Raw genomic sequence first — 19,786 nt, forward strand, 5'->3', positions numbered from 1 at the left:
GACAAATAAATTATTATTTTAATTTCTCTATTGCTGCGTTGAATATTTCATTCCAGCTAAGCGTTAACCACAAGCAGGGTGCTACAATATTTGTAAGCTACAGTGGGTGATTGGCCAAAGAGCAAGATAATGATGCTACAAATAAACGGAGGCCTTTGTACAGTTGTAGAATTGTAGAGTTGAATGTCCCCACCCCTCTGAATCTTGAGTGGAACCACAGATTGTTGTTGGGATTAAAAAATAATCTGGATCCCAGATAGTATTTTTCTGAGGGCTGCAGTAAATTCCACAAACATTATTATTATCATTATTTATTGAATTTATATACCAACCTATACCGGGGGGTCTCAGGGCAGTTCACAGAACAAAATCAAAGTATAACTATGAAACCACAAAATACATACTCAAAAAGCAATGCCCCAATAACCCCACCCCCACTGCATAGGCAAGCAGTTTCCTCTCACTGCAATTCCAGCTAACCCTGTGTGTGGCGAGGGAAAGGTCCAAAAGCATCGTCGTCAAAGTTCCCTTAGCTCACTTTTGATGCGGAAGACATAGATAATTGACAGTAGACCTCTTAAAGCTGCTTAAGACGTTGTCAACTCAATTGCTAAAGTGCAAAATGAACTTAGCTAAATTAGAAGAAAAGGGACATTAAACTATTTTGGCATGTGAGTTTTGATGAGGATCAAAAGTACAAGACTAGGAGAAAACTTAGTACATGGAAGGACATGACTGAAACTTGATATTAGGTAGTCAGAAATGAGCTAAGCCAGACACCTCAGTTTGATTTTATTCTTATTATCATTATTAAATTTATTAAATTTCTATAGCGCCCATCAGCCACAGATGTCAGGGTGGTTCACAACATAAAAATACAATATAAAAAAGACAAAATACATAATAAAAAAGAACTTAAACTAACAAATAATCCCTCCACCAGAAGACATTTAAAAGGGCATCAGATGTCAATGAGCCAAAGGCCTGGTTAAAAAGGAACGTTTTCACTTGGCACCTGAAGGTGTACAATGAAGGTACCAGCCGAACCTCCCTGGAGTGCAGGGTCTCCAGTCCCACAAGAAAGGACCCTTGATGTCAGGGGTGCCAACGTGAATAAAATATTGTGGGGACCCAGGTAAGCCATGCCCCACATAAATGATCACATGATGCAGTGCGCACACACCATTTGGATGGGAATACCCATCAACTTTGTAGGGTCTAGCCCTACTGGAAGGAATTATTTTTTATTTTGTTTCAGCTGCTTACTGAGACACATTTAAAAGGTGATCACATGACTGCCAGGATCAGAGACTGCATATCTCTGAATGCCAGTTGCTGGAATCAACTCCAGGAAAGAGCTGTTGCCATCAACCTGGGTTGGCCACTGGGTGCAACAGGATACTGGATTAGATTAAGCTTTGAACAGAACCAGCAGCAGGACTTTTCTAATGTTCTTGTCAGCAGCGAAGTTCATGCCAAACTCTCACGCACCACAAGTGACCCATGTCAAACTTTGGGGCAGCGACTTTGATTCATCACAACCATGTTTATCTCCAACTCTGCTCCTGCCCCTCAAGCCACACAGAAACTTCAGGTTGTTCCAGAGATGAACGTCCTTCCCCTAATAATTATCAAAATCATCATGATTTATTCTGCCTTGTTCCTGTGGGAAAGGTTGGTGCGCAGAAGATCAGAAACAGACTGAATCATGACTGAGAGTAAGAGGGGTGGGATGTATCTGTGTGAGGTTTAATGGCTCTGAAGCTATAGCTGACCACCACCCATATTGGTTAAATAGGAGTTTTTGGGCTTCTTCTGATGTAGCTGGCTATGGGGGAGAGAGGAACACTCACAAGAGAGGCGTAGCAGTCAGTCAGAATGAGATCCCAGATGCTGATGCTGCTCATTTTGCTTGAATCCTGTGGAAACCTGAAGGCAAAATGCCCCTTGAATCCAATCCGGGAAGGAATCAAAGCACAGAATTATTTCCAGACTGGCGACTTCCTCATTGGTGGGATAATGTCTCCAAATGTGTTTGGTCTACAACTTCCATACATCTTTTCGCAGCCCCCATTAACCAGGTTTAAATATGAGTAAGTAATTATATGCAGAAGGACGTCACTTTTTTCTACTGCACCCCAATGGCTCCTGTTTACTAGGAAGATAGTCTCCATTTTAGGGGTGAGGACTCTGTGGTCTTCCAGATGTTGCAGGACTGCAGCTCCCATCACCCCTGATCACTGGCCATGCTGGCAGGGGCTGAAAGGAACTTGAGTTTCGCAGCAGCTAGTGTGTTCCTTGTTCCCAGCCATGCTCTATTTTTACCTGCTGTGCTGCTGTGATGCTTGTTGAAGAACACAAGTGCATAAATGAGCCTGATCATGATTGATTTTCATTAAAAGGTGAATGGTTTGACACTTTTTATTTGATTGATTTCATACAGAGCGCCATTTAGGTTCTACTGGCACATCTTGTCCTTCTTGTTCACCATCCAAGAGATCAACTGGGATCCCAGGCTCTTACCCAACATCACTCTGGGCTACAGCCTCTATGAGAACTATGACAATGCAAGGATCACTTCTGATGCCATGCTAGACCTGCTTGCAGGTGGGGAAAGCAATATTCCAAACTATCGCTGTGGAAAATGGAATAATATCTTGGCTGTTCTTGAAGGAGCCAATTCCATCATCTCCAAAGTGATTTCAACCACGTCAGGCATGTACAAAATCCCACAGGTATGAAGGGTGGGGCATGGAGGGACACAAGAGAGGTTCAGCAGCAAAATCAATTCTCATTATCGTCAGCAGAGTCAAATGGGGGCATCAAAGAGGGAGAAAATCCTGAGCTATGTTAAGCTAGATAGCTCAGTTGGTTAGAGTGTGGTGCTGCCAACGTCAGGGTTGCAGGCTTGAACCCCGTATGGGACAGCTGCATTGTAGGGGGGAGGACAAGATGAACCTCAGGGTCGCTTCCAAATCTATGATTCTATAACTCTTTAACAACTGCCCAAAGTTTCAAAATAAAACTATCAGCCCAGGCCAGCACAATATTTGTTAGATATTAAATATTTCAGACTAATCCTGTTCTTTGAAAATGAAACACTATACTTTTTCTTCCCCACTTCAGATCACTTATGGCTTTGTATCTGGGGTTGTTCATGAGAACACCAAAGTTCCTTTTGTCTACCGCGTGGTCCCCAATGAAGAAGTTCAGTACCTGGGGATTGTAAAGTTCCTCCGGCATTTTGGATGGACGTGGATCGGCCTCTTTGCTCCAGACAATGAGAATGGAGAAAGGTTCTTGAGTGCCTTGACATCTCTGATGGCCAGCAATGGAATTTGTGTTGCCTTTTCAGTAACAATACCAGAAAATAATGAACCTAAGATGTTCACACAAAGTGAATTTATTGCCCTATGGAGACAAACCAGTGTATTCCTTTACTATGTAAACATTCAGACGCCACTGGGTTTCATCATGACACTCCAACAAGAACTCGAGAAACAAACTGGGCCAAAATTATGGCTCACAACAGCTTTTCAAGACATTGACATGAATTTGTTTTTCGGTCCCAAGTCCTTGAAGTATATCCATGGTTCATTCTCCTTAGTAATGAAGACCAAAATGAGGAGCAAAAGCGACTGCTGTAAACAAGAGTCCCATCTTCTTAATTTCTTTCAGCAAAAAGCATTTAGTTGTTCATACTCAAAGCACGTCCTCACTGTCAGAGGTTGGACAAGATGCAGAGATGTGGAGAATCCGGAGGTGCCGTCTGAAGAGGAGCTGCAGACTGTTCTGTCTCAAGACAGCCACAGAACATACTTCAGTGTCCAAATCATGGCACATGCTTTAAATGTTGCCTGTTCATCCAGATCAAAGCAGATGTTGATGGCGGGTGGAGGAGACCAGTTGGCATGTCAAAGGCTACAGCCATGGCAGGTATTTCCTTTCCCTTTCTAGAAAACAAAGTTCTTTCTACCAACTTTAAAATAATCATTCTTATTGATTTAGACACGAATGTAACAGTGAAGAAAAGGTTTTTGTTTTATTTATTTAGATTTAGATTCTTTTTCTAGGCTCCTGCTGGAAGATATATATACAATGTGTATTTCATAAAATATCAAGGTGGTCTACTGCAATAAAAAACATAAGACCATATAATAAAACCATAAGAAGAAAATAACAAGTTAAAAGCAGACGTCCCTCCACCTGGAGGGTGTCTATTTAGTCTTGCCAGTAGGATAAGTTGTGGCACAACAGGAGTTTTGAGGTCCAAGGAAGTGTTGAATATGCAGTGTCCCGTGCACAGCGGAATGATGAGGAATACGTGCACATACTCTAAATTGCTTTATTTACATTTCAAAGCTGGTAGATTACAGAAAAACATCTTGCCTCTGCCGGAGCAGAGAATGCATCCTCTCTCCTCTGAAGCACGGAGAGAAGCACATCTGTGAAAAACAGGAAACCAGTGTACGTCACATCCAGTCTCCTTTCCCGTGGGAAAACCCAACAGCAACTCTGTGGAATGTAAACACCTGTCTCGTGACAAGCACTTCGCTGCACAGTGAAGAGAGCAGAAACCAACATCCTCCCCTTTCTGTGAACATCACTGGGCAGCGTGTTCGTACAATATCAGTACAAACCCAACTTCTGCACATAGGTACAGTGTTGATCCCTTGATACAATCTTGGACAATACATCAGCAGGAATTTCATTACCTGGCATATAGGACACCGTTACGAGTCCCTTCTGAATACGTTCCCTAGCATGTTGCAACTTCAGTTGCAAGTGCTTCGTGCTTTGCTTACAACCTTCAGAATTCAGCAAAGCCAAACATGCTTTGTTGTCCTGGTAAACCTGGATTGGACATTTGACAGGAATTTTCATGTCTTTGCACAATTGTAACAACCATTCACAATCTTTGAGTGAATAAGACAGTGCATTCAGCTCAGCTTCACAAGTACTTAAGCTAACTGTTGTTTGCTTCTTGCATGACCAATCAAATAGACCCTGATTGTACATGTAGCAAACTCCAGACGTACTTTTCCTGTCTGTAGTGTCACTTCCAAAACTTGCATCTGCAAATATCTCAAGACCACCAGACTTCTGATTGTTAAATCTCAGTCTGTAATGCATAGTGCCTTTCAAATAGTGCGCTATACGTTTCAGAGCTTTCCAATCCTTAACAGTAGGATTGTTGACTTGTCTGCTTAGCAAATTACAGCTAACAGCAATGTCAGGTCTTGAACATCTGGCAATGAAGTTTAGCTTGCCTAGTACACTTCTGTACAGTGTAGTGTCAGAAAATGCTTCTTCAGTGTCATCTACCTGATAACCTGTTGTCATCGGTGTGTCTACAGGGTTAGCATCCATCAGGTTTAGTTTGCCTAACACATCAGCAATTTTCCGTGACTGGTGTACTAGAATGTTACCATCTTGATCTCTCTCTATTTCCAGAGATAGGTAGTTGTTTACCTCACCAAGATCTTTCATGTCAAAGTGTTCTTTCAGTTGAGCTAGGGCGTTATTGTACATTGTGACATCTTTCCAAAAGAATAATAAATCATCAACATAAAACAAACAATACAGTTTCTTTTGCCCCTCCTCTTTGACAAATGCACATGGATCAGCTTTCCCTTGCTGAAAACCTAGAGAAAACAATACTTCAGTGAGTTTTGTGTGCCAACACCGTGCACTTTGTTTGAGACCATAAAGGGACTTTTTCAGAGCACAAACAAATCCCTGTTTTACCTGTACGCCATCAGGTGGAAGCATATAAAGAGATTCACCTAGAGATCCGTACAGAAAAGCTGTATTCACATCATGGTGACTAATGTGTAAATTCTCCTCTGCAGCTAGCTTGAGCATAAGCCTAATGCTCTCATACCTCACTGTGGGTGAGTAGGTCTCGTGATAGTCTTCACCTGGTACCTGTGCAAAACCTCTGGCTACCAATCTGGCTATGTGTCTGACTACCTTGCCATTTTGATCAGTCTTCGCTTTGAAGACCCATTTGCTTCCAAGCAGTTTCATTCCTGGAACTACAGGAACAAGTTCCCATGTTTTGTTCCTTTCCAAGGAATCAAGCTCAGTCTTCATGGCATTTAACCATGGTTCAGCTTCCTTTGAATCCAAATCCTGGATTTCTTGGAAACTTGAAGGTTCAAATACCTTTTTGGAGCTTTTAACAGCTGTTACTGCTATCTTAGCAAACTCATCAGCAAATCTCTTTGGAGGTCTGCCTTTTGTGGCTCTTTGTGACGTGCGAATTAGCCTTAGGTCTTCAACACTCTCCTCTTCCTTCTTAGGAGAAAAGTGACCTATTGTGAACAATGGTTCTTCCAATTCTTGATCAGAGCTTTCAGAGGGTCGCATAGAGGCTTTCGCACTCTTGAAATCCTCTGAATCACCCGATTCAGTTTCAGACTCAGAATCAGAACTTTCATCAGTGGGTGTGGGTTGCTGTGGTTGCTTTTGACTATCCTCAGTCTCATCACTGTCATCAGGATAACATTGGAAAATTCCCACATTCTCCCCCCACTTGGCATTGTACTCAACACTTCTTGTGAGCTTAATAGTCTTAGAGTCAGTCATCCTTATTCTGTAAGAACCTTTCTCATAACCTAGAAAGATACCATGCAAACCACGTTTGTCTAACTTGGAGTTTTGTGGTGAGTGAACCCACATGTCAGAACCAAAAATTTTCATGTGTTTGATGTATGGCTTTTTGCCAAACATCTTCTCATAGGGGGTACAACCAATCGCTGAAGATAACCTGCGATTATAACTGTAAGTGAAACATGAGAGAGCTTCGGCCCAATAACTCTCTGGAAGATTTGCATCATGTAGCAAGGTTTTTAACCCTTGAAGCAATGTCTGATTTGCTCGTTCTGCAAGTCCATTCTGCCATGGCGAGCGAGGACTAGACAAATCGTGTTGAATTCCTTTCTCAGACAGAAAAGCTTCAAACTGCTGAGAAGTGAATTCCCCTCCGCGATCACTGAAAAGAGTCTTTACCTTCTTACCTTGCACATTTTCCAACCAAGCACAGAATTCCTTGAACCTAGGAAAAGCCTCTGATTTCTGCTTGAGATTGTACACATGAATATACCTGGAAAATGCATCAATGAGAACCATGAAGTACCTATTTCCACCCAAAGAGGGCGCTAATGGTCCAACCAAATCAGCATGAACAATTTGGTATGGTTCTGTAGCTTGCCTACTAGACACCTTACCTTTCGCAGCCATTTTCACCTTGTTTGCTGCGCATGCCTTGCACTTCATGTGGTACCTGCAGGGTTTAATAGTCATACCTTCAACCAAGGCAGGCATTTTAGATACTGCCTCAAAATGCAAATGACCAAATTTTCGATGAAAATCATGAATACATTCTGCATGCAAACTTTTGTTAGAACCTGCAATGCAACAAGTGTCATCCTGCACAACATCATCATAATACAAAACATATAAACGATCAACATATTCAGCATACAATACATAATCATTTTTCTTTGTGATGATGCACCCTTTGTTTTTAAAGGAAACGTCAATGTTCCGCTCATTCAGCTGTCCAACGCTGAGCAGATTATGTTTGGCATCCGGCACATAAAGTACATTCTGTATCGATAAGTCCAAACTGTGAAGAACAACAGTTCCGTAGCCTTTACTGGGGATTGTGTGGTCATCCGCTTGGTGAATCGCACCTTCCTGCGGTGTTAAAGACACGAACAGTCGCTTATCGTTGCACATGTGGTGCGTTGCCGCTGAATCAACAACGAAAAAGATCTAGACGTCTTCTGGACCTCTGCAACTTTTGGAGTGAAGCGTGAGACCATTGCTTTGGGCTGCGTTGTCCTGGACACCGGACCTTTGCCTCGGCCTTTTCCACGCAATGAGCTTTCGCTGCGCTGCTCTGTTTAGGCCCTGGGATATTTGCATTCCCTCTTCATATGACCTAGACGTCCACAGGAGTAGCATTTCACTGCCTTCAAAGCTTTGGCGCCATCTGGTGGTTCCACTGCACTCTGGGATGACGTCTGTGAAGACTCCTCCTTTCCCATGCAGCCATCACCCTGGCGGTGTGCTTTTTTCTGAATCATGGCAGTATCACAAGCTACTCTGAGCTGAGCATGTGGCTGATTGGCATCAGATTCCCCACGTGCATCAGCCAGCCTTCTGCAGCTAGCCATCTTATGCAGCTTGTTAAAGTAAAACATAGTAGATCCAGCTTCTGTCCTCAAGTGTGCCTCTCTCAAAGCGTCCCAAATTTCTCTGGCTGAGGTCTTATCACGCAATAGACAGAGCTCTTCTGGGGATACTATCAATGTAAGAGTTCCCCTTGCCTTGGAATCTTTAGCTTTCCATGCATCTGTAATTGGAGCTGGGGGGGTGTCTGTAATAACCTCAAACAGACCCTCTTTCCGCAGAATAGCCTCTGCATAGAGAACCCAGTCCGCATAGTTTTTCTTATTGAGCTTGGGAATCCCACAAGCATCCTGAAGGGCCATCATGACTCTGGCATTAGCCTTCTGCGTCATCTCTGCTGCTTTAAATCAAGCTGCTTTATACAAGCTGCGTCTCTGCTGCTTCAAGCCTCATTCCAAAGGCAAGTTCAAAAGTGCTTTCTCTCTGCTGCCTTAAATCAAGCTGCGTCACTGTTTTCTGCAGCTGCTTTATTCCAAAAGCACTTTTAAAAGTTACTTTCGATTTCCCCAGCATAGCCTTTGCCTGTGCCCGGCAAAACGGACATAAAAGTTCAAAGTCCAGCCATAAAGCCATTAATTAGATGCTGGCAGGCTGCCCGGAGCAGTAGCACATACCTCATCAATCATCTTGACGCGCAGAGATATGGTCCGATCCGTCCCTCTGCATTCCGATCCTTTTGCCGGCATTCAGATGACTGTGTCTTTCTGGGCCCATAACCAAAAAATGTTGAATATGCAGTGTCCCGTGCACAGCGGAATGATGAGGAATACGTGCACATACTCTAAATTGCTTTATTTACATTTCAAAGCTGGTAGATTACAGAAAAACATCTTGCCTCTGCCGGAGCAGAGAATGCATCCTCTCTCCTCTGAAGCACGGAGAGAAGCACATCTGTGAAAAACAGGAAACCAGTGTACGTCACATCCAGTCTCCTTTCCCGTGGGAAAACCCAACAGCAACTCTGTGGAATGTAAACACCTGTCTCGTGACAAGCACTTCGCTGCACAGTGAAGAGAGCAGAAACCAACAGGAAGCAGGGATGAGGCATCTAAAATGCTTTCTAAGTTCGGGTGTTTAGTCCTCCCTAAATTCTAACGAGGCCACGTATGCCAGGACTTGGGAGCTGAAAGGGAGAAGGGATGAGATGTTCAAAATGCTTTGAAATTCTGGTGTTTTCCCTGTCATTCCAGCTTCACCCTTTCTTAAGAGAAACCTGGTTGTTGAACACTTCCATGGGCGGACTGTATTTGGGTGAGAATGGGGAGCTGCCAGTCATGTTTGATATTGAGAATTGGGTGGTGCTTCCCAATGAGTCTTGTGTTAGAGTGAAAATTGGGAGTATAGAGAGAGAGGCATCCACTGACTTCAAGCTTGCCATTAACCCAGAAGCTATTGTGTGGCCCAAGTGGTTCAACCAGGTAAGAGCCCCTTTATTCCACATGATACACATTAAGATCTAGTAATCTGTTGAATATTTCCAAGAGGAATTCAAGTATAATCTTTTTGAAGTTTGGCTGATGCTTTCATTATAATTAATTAAGTTATTAAATGTGCATAATGCTCTTCATGTGGAGATATACACACACATGTAAGTATGTATGTATGTATGTATGTATGTATGTATGTTTGTATGTATGTAATTTTTTCATTTATTGTGGGAGCCTTTTTTGTGGAACCTGATTGAGCTGCAATATGGTCCATGGCAAATCCAGCAACAGAAAAATTCCTGTGGTCCCCACCTTCCCTGTATGCCCTAAGCACGTGCCTATTCTGCTTAATGGTTAATCCAGCCCGGCCCTGCGAGATCTCATGAGAACATCGCAGAGCCCACGCAAGAGCATCCTGGAGCCCAGTGAGCAAACCAGAGAGCTTGGGAGTAAGGCCTGCTTGGCATGCCAGCTCCAGAAGGTCAGGATGGTTGTGCAGGAGCCGTTCCAAAGGCCGAATTCGAGTACAGTGGAATTTTGGTTCTGGAACTTAATCCATTCCAGAAGTCGGCTCAGCTCCCCAAACTGTTTGAAAACCAAGGAACGGCTTCCAATTGGCTGTGGGAACTTCCTGCACTCAATTGAAAGCTGTGTTGGACGTTTGGCTTCCGAAAAATGTTCACAAACCAGAACACTTGCTTCCGGGTTTGCAGCGTTCAGGAGCTGATTTGTTTGGGAGCCAAGCCATTCAGGAACCAAGGTACCACTGTATATACATTTTTGCATATAGTGCTCACTGGAAGGACAGATTGTGAAGCTGAGGCTCCAGTACTTTGGCCACCTCATGAGAAGAGAAGACTCCCTGGAGAAGACCCTGATGTTGGGAAAGATGGAGGGCACAAGGAGAAGGGGGCGACAGAGGACGAGATGGTTGGATAGTGTTTTCGAGGTTACCAGCATGAGTCTGACCAAGCTGCGGGGGGCAGTGGAGGACAGGAGTGCCTGGCGTTCTCTGGTCCATGGGGTCACGAAGAGTCGGACACGACTAAACGACTAAACAACAACAACTCCTTCCCCGGAATGTAACCCCTGCATAAGAAGTGATCATACTCTATGTTTAAATACTGCTCTTCATCAGAGTGTTTTATTGCTGCTGTTCTGGGATGGGATTTTTCTTTTCTTTTCTTTTGTTTCTGCATCTTTTGCCCTGTGTCTAGAGAATTTGTTGGGTTGTTTCCAAACTCTATGAATCAACTCCATTGACACAAATACTCGTGGCAAACAAATACTTCCCCTGTATGTAGCTTCTTTTCTATTATTATTATTAGACTGTGCCTCAGTCCAGTAGTTCAAAGACCTATGTATTAATACTCTTTTCAGTACATTTCCGAGCACAATTCAAAGTGTTGGTGCTGACCTTTAAAGCCCTAAACTGCCTCAGCCCAGTATATCTGAAGGAGCGTCTCCACCCCCATCGTTCAGCGCAGACACTGAGGTCCAGCTCTGAGGGCCTTCTGGTGGTTCCCTCCTTGCAAGAAGTGAGGTTACAGGGAACCAGGCAGAGGGCCTTCTCGGTAGTGGTGCCTGCCCCGTGGTACGCCCTCCTATCAGATGTCAAGGAAATAAACAACTACCTGACTTTTATAAGACATATGAAGGTAGCCATGTTCAGGGAAGTTCTTAATGATTGATGTTGTAATGTATGCCTAATCTTTTGTGGGCAGCCTCCCAGAGTGGCTGTGGAAACCCAGCCAGATGGGTGGGGTATAAATAAATTGTTATTGTTATTATTTAAAAAGCAAACACAGCAGGGAGGCTTCCATTCTACATAATAATAATAGTAATAATAATTTATTATTTGTACCTCGCCCATCTGGCTGGGCCTCCCCAGCCACTCTGGGAGGCTTCCACAGAGTCCAAACACTGAAATGTCACACGTTAAAAACTTCCCTGAACAGGGCTGCCTTAAGATGTCTTCTGAATGTCAGGTAGTTGTTTATCGCTTTGACATCTGCTGGAAGGGCGTTCCACAGGGCGGGCGCCACTCCCGAGAAGGCCCTCTGCCTGGTTCCCTGTAGCTTTGCTTCTCACAATGAGAGAACCGCCAGAAGGCCCTCGGCGCTGGACCTCAGTGTCCGGGCAGAACCATGGGGGTGGAGACGCTCCTTCAGGTATACTGGGCCGAGGCCATTTACATCAAGCATAGGAGCCAACTCCTAGGAGCTGTGGGGCTTTGGCCCCCACATTAAAATATTTGAGGGGGCTGGGGCCCCATAAAGTTGATGGGCATCGATCATAAAGTTGATGGGCATCCACCCCCATCATTCTCCCCGGACGCTGAGGTCCAGCGCCGAGGGCCTTCTGGCGGTTCCCTCATTGCGAGAAGCAAAGCTACAGGGAACCAGGCAGAGGGCCTTCTCGGTAGTGGCGCCCACCCTGTGGAACGCCCTTCCAGCAGATGTCAAAGCGATAAACAACTACCTGTTACAGATAGGTAGCCGTGTTGGTCTGCCATAGTCAAAACAAAAAAAATTCCTTCCAGTAGCACCTTAAAGACCAACTAAGTTAGTTCTTGGTATGAGCTTTCGTGTGCATGCACACTTCTTCAGATACCATCTGAAGAAGTGTGCATGCACACGAAAGCTCATACCAAGAACTAACTTAGTTGGTCTTTAAGGTGCTACTGGAAGGAATTTTTTTTGTTTAAACAACTACCTGACATTCAGAAGACATCTTAAGGCAGCCCTGTTCAGGGAAGTTTTTAACGTGTGATTTTACTGTATTTTTGGTTTTTATGGAAGCCGCCCAGAGTGGCTGGGAAGGCCCAGCCAGATGGGCGGGATATAAATAATAAATTATTATTATTATTATTATTATTATTATTATTATTATTATTATTATGTGTTGTGACTTTTAGAAGACCTCTGAAGGCAGCCCTCTAAATGATTGATGTTTTAATGTATTTCTAATCTTTTGTTGGAAGCCGCCCAGAGAGGCTGGGGAAACCCAGCCAGATGGATGGGGTATAAATAGAATCATAGAATCCTTGAGTTGGAAGAGAGCACAAGGGCCATCGAGTCCACCCCCCTGCCAAGCAGGAAACACCATCAGAGCACTCCTGACATATGGTTGTCAAGCCTCTGCTTAAAGACCTCCAAAGAAGGAGACTCCGCCACACTCCTTGGCAGCAAATTGCACTGTCGAACAGCTCTTACTGTCAGGAAGTTCTTCCTAATGTTTAGGTGGAATCTTCTTTCTTGTAGTTTGGATCCATTGCTCCATGTCCGCTTCTCTGGAGCAGCAGAAAATAACCTTTCTCCCTCCTCTATGTGACATCCTTTTATATATTTGAACATGGCTATCATATCACCCTCCATTCTGAAGGAAATCAGCCCTGAGTGCTCACTGGAAGGACAGATTGTGAAGCTGAGGCTCCAGTACTTTGGCCACCTCATGAGAAGAGAAGACTCCCTGGAGAAGACCCTGATGTTGGGAAAGATGGAGGGCACAAGGAGAAGGGGGCGACAGAGGACGTGATGGTTGGATAGTGTTTTCGAGGTTACCAGCATGAGTCTGACCAAGCTGCGGGGGGCAGTGGAGGACAGGAGTGCCTGGCGTTCTCTGGTCCATGGGGTCGCGAAGAGTCGGACACGACTAAACGACTAAACAACAACAATCATATCACCCCTTAACCTCCTCTTCTCCAGGCTAAACATGCCTAGCTCCCTTAGCCGTTCCTCATAAGGCATCGTTTCCAGGCCTTTGACCATTTTGGTTGCCCTCCTCTGGACACGTTCCAGTTTGTCAGTGTCCTTCTTGACTGTGGTGCCCAGAACTGGACACAGTACTCCAGGTGAGGTCTGACCAGAGCAGAATACAGTGGCACTATTACTTCCCTTGGTCTAGATGCTATACTCCTATTGATGCAGCCCAGAATTGCATTGGCTTTTTTAGCTGCCGCGTCACACTGTTGGCTCATGTCAAGTTTGTGGTCAACCAAGACTCCTAGATCCTTTTCACATGTACTGCTCTCAAGCCAGGTGCCTCCCATCTTGTATTTGTGCCTCTCATTTTTTTTTGCCGAAGTGCAATACTTTACATTTCTCCCTGTTAAAATACATCTTGTTTGTTTTGGCCCAGTTCTCTAATCTGTCAAGGTCGTTTTGAAGTGTGATCCTGTCCTCTGGGGTGTTAGCCACCCCTCCCAGTTTGGTGTCATCTGCAAATTTCGGTCAGTCAGCCAGTTACAAATCCACTGAGTGGTAGCATAGTCAAGACTGCATTTTACCAGCTTCTTTACAAGAATATCATGGGGCACCTTGTCAAATGCCTTGCTGAAATCAAGGTAGGCTACATCCACTGCTTTCCCTTCATCTACCAGGCTTGTAATTCTGTCAAAAAACGAGATCAGGTTCGTCTGACATGACTTATTTTTCAGAAATCCATGCTGACTATTGGTGATCACAGCATTCCTTTCTAGGTGCTCACAGATTGTTTGCTTAATGATCTGCTGCAGAATCTTCCCTGGTATTGATGTCAGACTGACTAATTATTTGGGTCCTCTCTTTTCCCCTTTTTGAAAATAGGGACAACATTTGCCCTCCTCCAGTCTGCCGGGACTTCGCCTGTTCTCCAGGAATTCTCAAAGATGACTGCCAGTGGTTCTGAGATCACATCTGCCAGTTCTTTTAATACTCTTGGATGCAGTTCACCTGGCCCTGGAGACTTGAATACATCTAAACTAGCCAAGTATTCTTGTACTATCTCCTTAGTCATTCTGGGCTGTGTTTCCTCTGCTGAATCATTTGCTCCAAATTCTTCAGGTCAGGCATTGTTTTCTTTATCGGAGAAGACTGAGGCAAAGAAGGCATTGAGGAGTTCAGCCCTTTCTGTGTCCCCTGTTTGCATTTCACCATCTTCTCCTCTGAGTGACCCCACGGTTTCTTTGTTCTTCCTTTTGCTACGAACATACCCATAAAAGCCTTTTTTTGCTGCTTTTAACCTCTCTAGCAAGCCTGAGTTCATTCTGTGCTTTAGCTTTTCTGACTTTGTGTCTACACGTGCTAGCTATTTGTTTGAATTCCTCTTTGGTGGTTTCCCCCCTTTTCCATTTTTTGTACACATCCTTTTTAAATCTTAACTCAGTTAAAAGTTCTTTAGATAGCCACCCTGGCTTCTTTAGGCACCTTCCATGTTTCCGTCTCATTGGTATTGCCTGAAGTTGTGCTTTTACTATCTCCCTCTTAACAAACTCCCAGCCATCATGAACTCCCTTTCCTTTTAGTATTACTGTCCATGGGATCTCACCCAGCACTTCCCTAAGTTTTATGAAGTCGGCTTTCTTAAAGTCAAGAAATTGAGTCCTAGTATGCTTGGCTGCTCCTTTCCGCTGTATAGTAAACTTCAGAAGAGCATGATCACTCGTGCCTAATGATCCTTCCACTTCTACCCCACTAACCAGGTCATCAACATTGGTTAGGACCAGATCTAAAATGGCTGTTCCTCTTGTTGCTTCTTCCACTTTCTGGACAAAATTATGATTCTTATTGTTTAAAAAGCAAACACAGTAGGGAGGTTTCCATTCTACATCAAGCATATAGCCAACTCCTAGGAACTCCTATTGGCCCCCGCAATAAAATATTAGAGGGGACTGCGGCCCGATAATCTTGATGGCCATCGATTATGTGTTATGCGGCTTACCTGGGTCCCCACAATATTTTACTCAAGTTGGCACCCCTGACATCAAGGGTGCTTTCTTGTGGGACTGGAGACCCTGCTGGGTTCCTTCCAGACTCTCTGAGTTCCATATGCATAAATATTGCTGACACTTCCCCTTTAATGTGCATCTTTTCTTTATGGCTAGACTGTTCCTCACGCCAGGTGTACCAAAAGGTGTCGCCCAGGATATGCCAAGGTGGTTCCAGAAGGAAAGCCGGTTTGCTGCTATGCTTGTGCTCCATGTGCGGAAGGGACCATATCTACACAGGAAGGTGGGTGATGCCACAGGAGATGGAATTGGTTGCGGGGCGAGTTCCCGCCCCACCAGGATAAATAAAGACACAGGACACCATAATGTAAGGTTAATTGGGCGAATTAGGCCACAACTTTATTGAATTCAGGAATGAGAGGCATTGGTGTAGGCATTGGTCCTAACGACTATCCGGCTCCAGCCCATTTGCTGGAGACACGGGGAAGGGTTAACCTTATATCGGGGGAGACTCCCGCGAGGCACGTCAACTAGGAGCTCCCCCGGGTCACCGCTCTGGGGCGTGCCTTTGGCCCACACCTCCATAGGCTTCGGACAGGGCCACGCCCCCAGGGTCCTTTAACGGACCACCCTTCGCTCGCTGGGGGGAGGTGATGGCGTTCCTCCCCCCCACATCTTCTTAACCCCTTCTTACCAATGCCTACCGCCAATGCCGAGAAGTTGTGATGAGTTGCTACGAGGTAGGCGATAAACCAAAAGGCCCGAAATTGCCAATTGGGAAAAATTACTACCATGCCCCCTCCGGCGACAGACCGAAGTCCGTAGCAATGTCAAAGGCCTGCCTAAGCCTAACCTACTTAAAGGGAGGGAGGGTGGGAAAACGTGAGGGCGAGCCGGCGAAAAGAGGGCGAGCCCCCTCCGCGCTAGCCCTAAATAGGGCAAGCCACGCCCCCCAGCCGACCAGCTGATTGGCTGGCTGGGGGGGCAGGCCCGACGGGGATTCCCTTGCTCTCGCGGGGGCTGGAGCCAGCCCCCGCTCACGTGGGGTGGGTGTGAAGCCCGCAACCCCACCTCCTGGGGCAGGCCCGGAAGTGGCTTTGGGAGAATATGAATAGGGCAACATATTAGTCAGACACTTTCTGGGAAGATTCTAAAGACATATTTGGATGCAGATCCTTTCTTGATTTTTAATCCCCTCCCGGGAAGTAATTTGAAAGAAATGACTCGCAGGAAGCAATCTCTGGGATGCAAATTGGGTTCAGCCTGCCCTGCCCATAAGGCACAGCTTTGGTTATTTTATAGCAAGCCTTCTCGGATCAGACAACCAGAAACACCCTCACAAAAGTGAATTTAAAATGTCTTTAAAATAAACGAGAAATAGTGAAAATTGCAATTCATTTAAAAGAGAGAAAGCATGATGCGCAATAATAATAAAAATTAGGTGAACATTCCATTCCATTCCATTGTAGAACAATTAAAAATTATGGGATTTCAGCAGGAAGTTATTGGATATCCCAGACAAGGAGTTTGAGAACAGCTGTAGCAGCTTGGAAGAGAGGAGTTCAAGGATATTAAAAATAAACAAATTATAAGTTGTGTTTCCTTGTTTCTCAGTTTGATCCTTTTACATGGTTTGCATGTTTTGTGGTATTTGTTCATTGTGACTTGCTGTTTTTTATTGATTATTGATTGGTAATTCTTTATTGTACACCATAAGTGTAAGCTGTTTAGCATTTGCTGATATTAGATTTTACTGTTTACTATTCCTTAGTATTATTATTGAATATTATTGAATTTTGCTTTATTTGATATGTTGATTATTTTAAAGTTATGCTTTTATTATGACTTTTTGTGTGTGTATTAGGTCTGTGATCTTTCCTGTCTATTTTGTTGTTTTTTCAGCTTGTAACCCTCCTTCTGCATAGCAATATAGAAAGGCAGTATACAAATTAAAAGCGAAGGAAATATGGAAATGAAGTAGTGTTACTGCCCGAAAACTATCGCATAAGGAAATGCACCGAAGAAGCTTCCCTTTCTTACAATACATTCTCATTTTCTGATATCTCCCCTATGAGTGCATTTCTTGACATGTAATAAATTGTGTCTGTAAGCAAAGCCAACGCCATTCCTTTTCTCCTCCTCAGATGCAGAGCGTTGCACCAAATGTCCAGAAGAACAATATCCAAACCAGGACCGAGATCACTGCATTCCGAGGATTATCACCTTCCTATCATATCAAGAATATTTGGGGATTCTCCTGACTTCTTTGGCTCTCTTCCTGTCCTTAACCACAGGCTTTGTTATCGGGATCTTCATGAAATACAGGGAAACTCCCATAGTCAAAGCCAACAACAGGGACCCCTCCTACCTCCTCCTTGTCTCCCTCCTGCTGTCCTTCTTGTCCTCCTTCCTCTTCATTGGCCGTCCCAGGAAAGTCACCTGCCTCCTTCGACAAACGGCCTTCAGCACCATCTTCTCAGTTGCTGTATCTTCTTTGCTGTCCAAAACCATCATGGTGGTGCTGGCCTTCCTGGCCACAAAGCCAGGGAACAGGGTGAGGAGATGGTTAGGGAAAAGTCTGGCCAACTCCATTGTCCTTTCCTGCTCCAGTGTCCAAATGGTCCTTTGCATCATTTGGCTGGGCATCTCTCCCCCATTCCCAGACTCCGACATGCATTCCCAGGCTGGAGAGATCACCCTGCAATGCAATGAAGGGTCTGTTGCCATGTTTTATGCTGCCCTGGGTTACATGGGCTTCCTGGCTGCCATCTGCTTCACGGTGGCTTTCCTGGCCAGGAAGTTGCCTGGGGCCTTCAATGAAGCCAAGCTAATCACCTTCAGCATGCTGGTCTTCTGCAGCGTTTGGGTCTCCTTTGTGCCCACCTACCTGAGCACAAAGGGGAAATACATGGTAGCTGTGCAGATCTTCTCTATCTTGGCTTCCAGTGCTGGGCTTCTGGGCTGCATCTTCATTCCCAAATGCTACATTATTTTGCTGAGGCCTGATCTGAACACAAAGGAACACCTGGCCACAAAAACTAAAGTTGTTGCCTGATTCTTAACATATTTATAACTGTTTTCCACCACAGTAGTAATGAAACACACAGAGTTGCCTTGGGAATGAATGTATCTCCTTAGATAAAGTTTGCTCTTCATTTTTCATTCATCTTGAATGATGAAAGGGAGTCATTGAATCACATGCCTGGAGAGTTTCTGGACTTACAACTTTTAGGGATAACCTACCTGTAGAGTCACCTGGAGTGCAGCCTCCCTCTTCATACATAATTAACCTTCTCTACCATATCCAGTTTGTACTTTGACATGACCCACCTTCCTTTCCTCCTGAGTCCATAATTAAGCCTAAATAATAACTTTGTGTAACTTGAAATTCTGCTTGTAGTATTAAAAACTGCAACTGAAAAATGGAATCTCACTTGAGTGTATTAATGCTTGAGGGAATTAATGCTTCTCCCTCACCTCCTCAATGGTTCCCTTTCATAGGGAAATAGTTCTTATTTCAGGGATAGGGAGACAGTGGCCCTTCAGGTGCTGCTGGACTCCGGCTCCTATCATCCTGATCACTGTTTGTGGAGGCCGAGGCTGAGGGCAGTTTCTAATCTCTTTTCCTTTTGCTCCTTTTGGTCTTCAAATAAAAACATATTGGAGATCCCGGGCCACAGGGAGGCTAGGCTGGCCTCAACCAGAGCCAGGAATTTTTCGGCTGCGGCCCCGATCTGGTGGAACGCTCTGTCACAAGAGACCAGGGCCCTGCGGGACTTGACATCTTTCCGCAGGGCCTGCAAGACAGAGCTGTTCCACCAGGCCTTTGGCCAAGGCACAGTCTGACCCCCTCCTTTGGTAATCATCACAGAATTCTAGCCCAGTGGTTGCCATTCATTTGATTTGAATTGATTTTAAAATCAAATGATTTTAGAATGCCGTGCTACTTTTATTGTTGTTAGCTGCTCTGAGCCCGGCTTCGGCTAGGGAGGGTGGGATATATTATTATTATTATTATTATTATTATTATTATTATTATTATCCATGTCTTTTAAAATTATAAACTGGAGGTCATAGGCAGTTTTAGGAATGATATTGAGGCATCTAATCATAAGCCTGCATTTTTATCAAGCTTATATTTTGATCAGGGCCTGTATTTTAAAATGAGCTTAAAGATTTTCAAATGTTCATGCCAGGCAGAAGAGCAGCTGCCTAAGAACCTTGGCAAAATGTTTTTCCTCCTAGACAAGGGCCCCCCCTGATTTATAGCAGAAAACAATTCTCAAAGTCGTAAAAAGGGAATTACAGGCTGACAGCCAAGGTTACACTGACCCTACATATTACAGAAGATAAAAAAGGCAGAGATAAACATAATTAAGAGTGGGTAAATAGTAAAATAAAACCATGTGCCTCCCATTAAACTTGAGCCATATTATCCTAAGGTTGAAAG

At 44.4% G+C, this 19,786-nt stretch overlaps 1 protein-coding gene across 1 annotated transcript; it reads left to right on the forward strand.

The window, feature by feature from the left end:
- Positions 1 to 1,731: 1,731 nt before the first annotated feature.
- Positions 1,732 to 18,394, forward strand: LOC307206697 (vomeronasal type-2 receptor 26-like). Its single transcript, XM_079960042.1, has 6 exons — positions 1,732 to 2,093; positions 2,444 to 2,735; positions 3,127 to 3,936; positions 9,393 to 9,620; positions 15,493 to 15,619; positions 17,481 to 18,394. Exons 1-6 carry the CDS (start codon positions 1,879 to 1,881, stop codon positions 18,389 to 18,391), a joined length of 2,583 nt encoding a protein of 860 aa, XP_079816168.1. The 5' UTR covers positions 1,732 to 1,878; the 3' UTR covers positions 18,392 to 18,394.
- The last annotated feature ends 1,392 nt before the right edge of the window (positions 18,395 to 19,786 follow it).

The sequence above is a fragment of the Podarcis cretensis genome, assembly GCF_951804945.1.
Source record: "Podarcis cretensis genome assembly, chromosome: 2".
Classification (NCBI taxonomy): domain Eukaryota; kingdom Metazoa; phylum Chordata; class Lepidosauria; order Squamata; family Lacertidae; genus Podarcis; species Podarcis cretensis.

What these genes read in the sequence shown, in the direction of transcription:
- LOC307206697 (XM_079960042.1), top strand. Translation starts at nt 1,879, where the DNA reads ATGAGATCCCAGATGCTGATGCTGCTCATTTTGCTTGAATCCTGTGGA. An exon ending in TTAACCAGGTTTAAATATGA is followed by an intron (nt 2,094 to 2,443) that starts GTAAGTAATTAT and finishes GATTTCATACAG; the next exon opens with AGCGCCATTTAGGTTCTACT. An exon ending in GACCATATCTACACAGGAAG is followed by an intron (nt 15,620 to 17,480) that starts GTGGGTGATGCC and finishes TCTCCTCCTCAG; the next exon opens with ATGCAGAGCGTTGCACCAAA.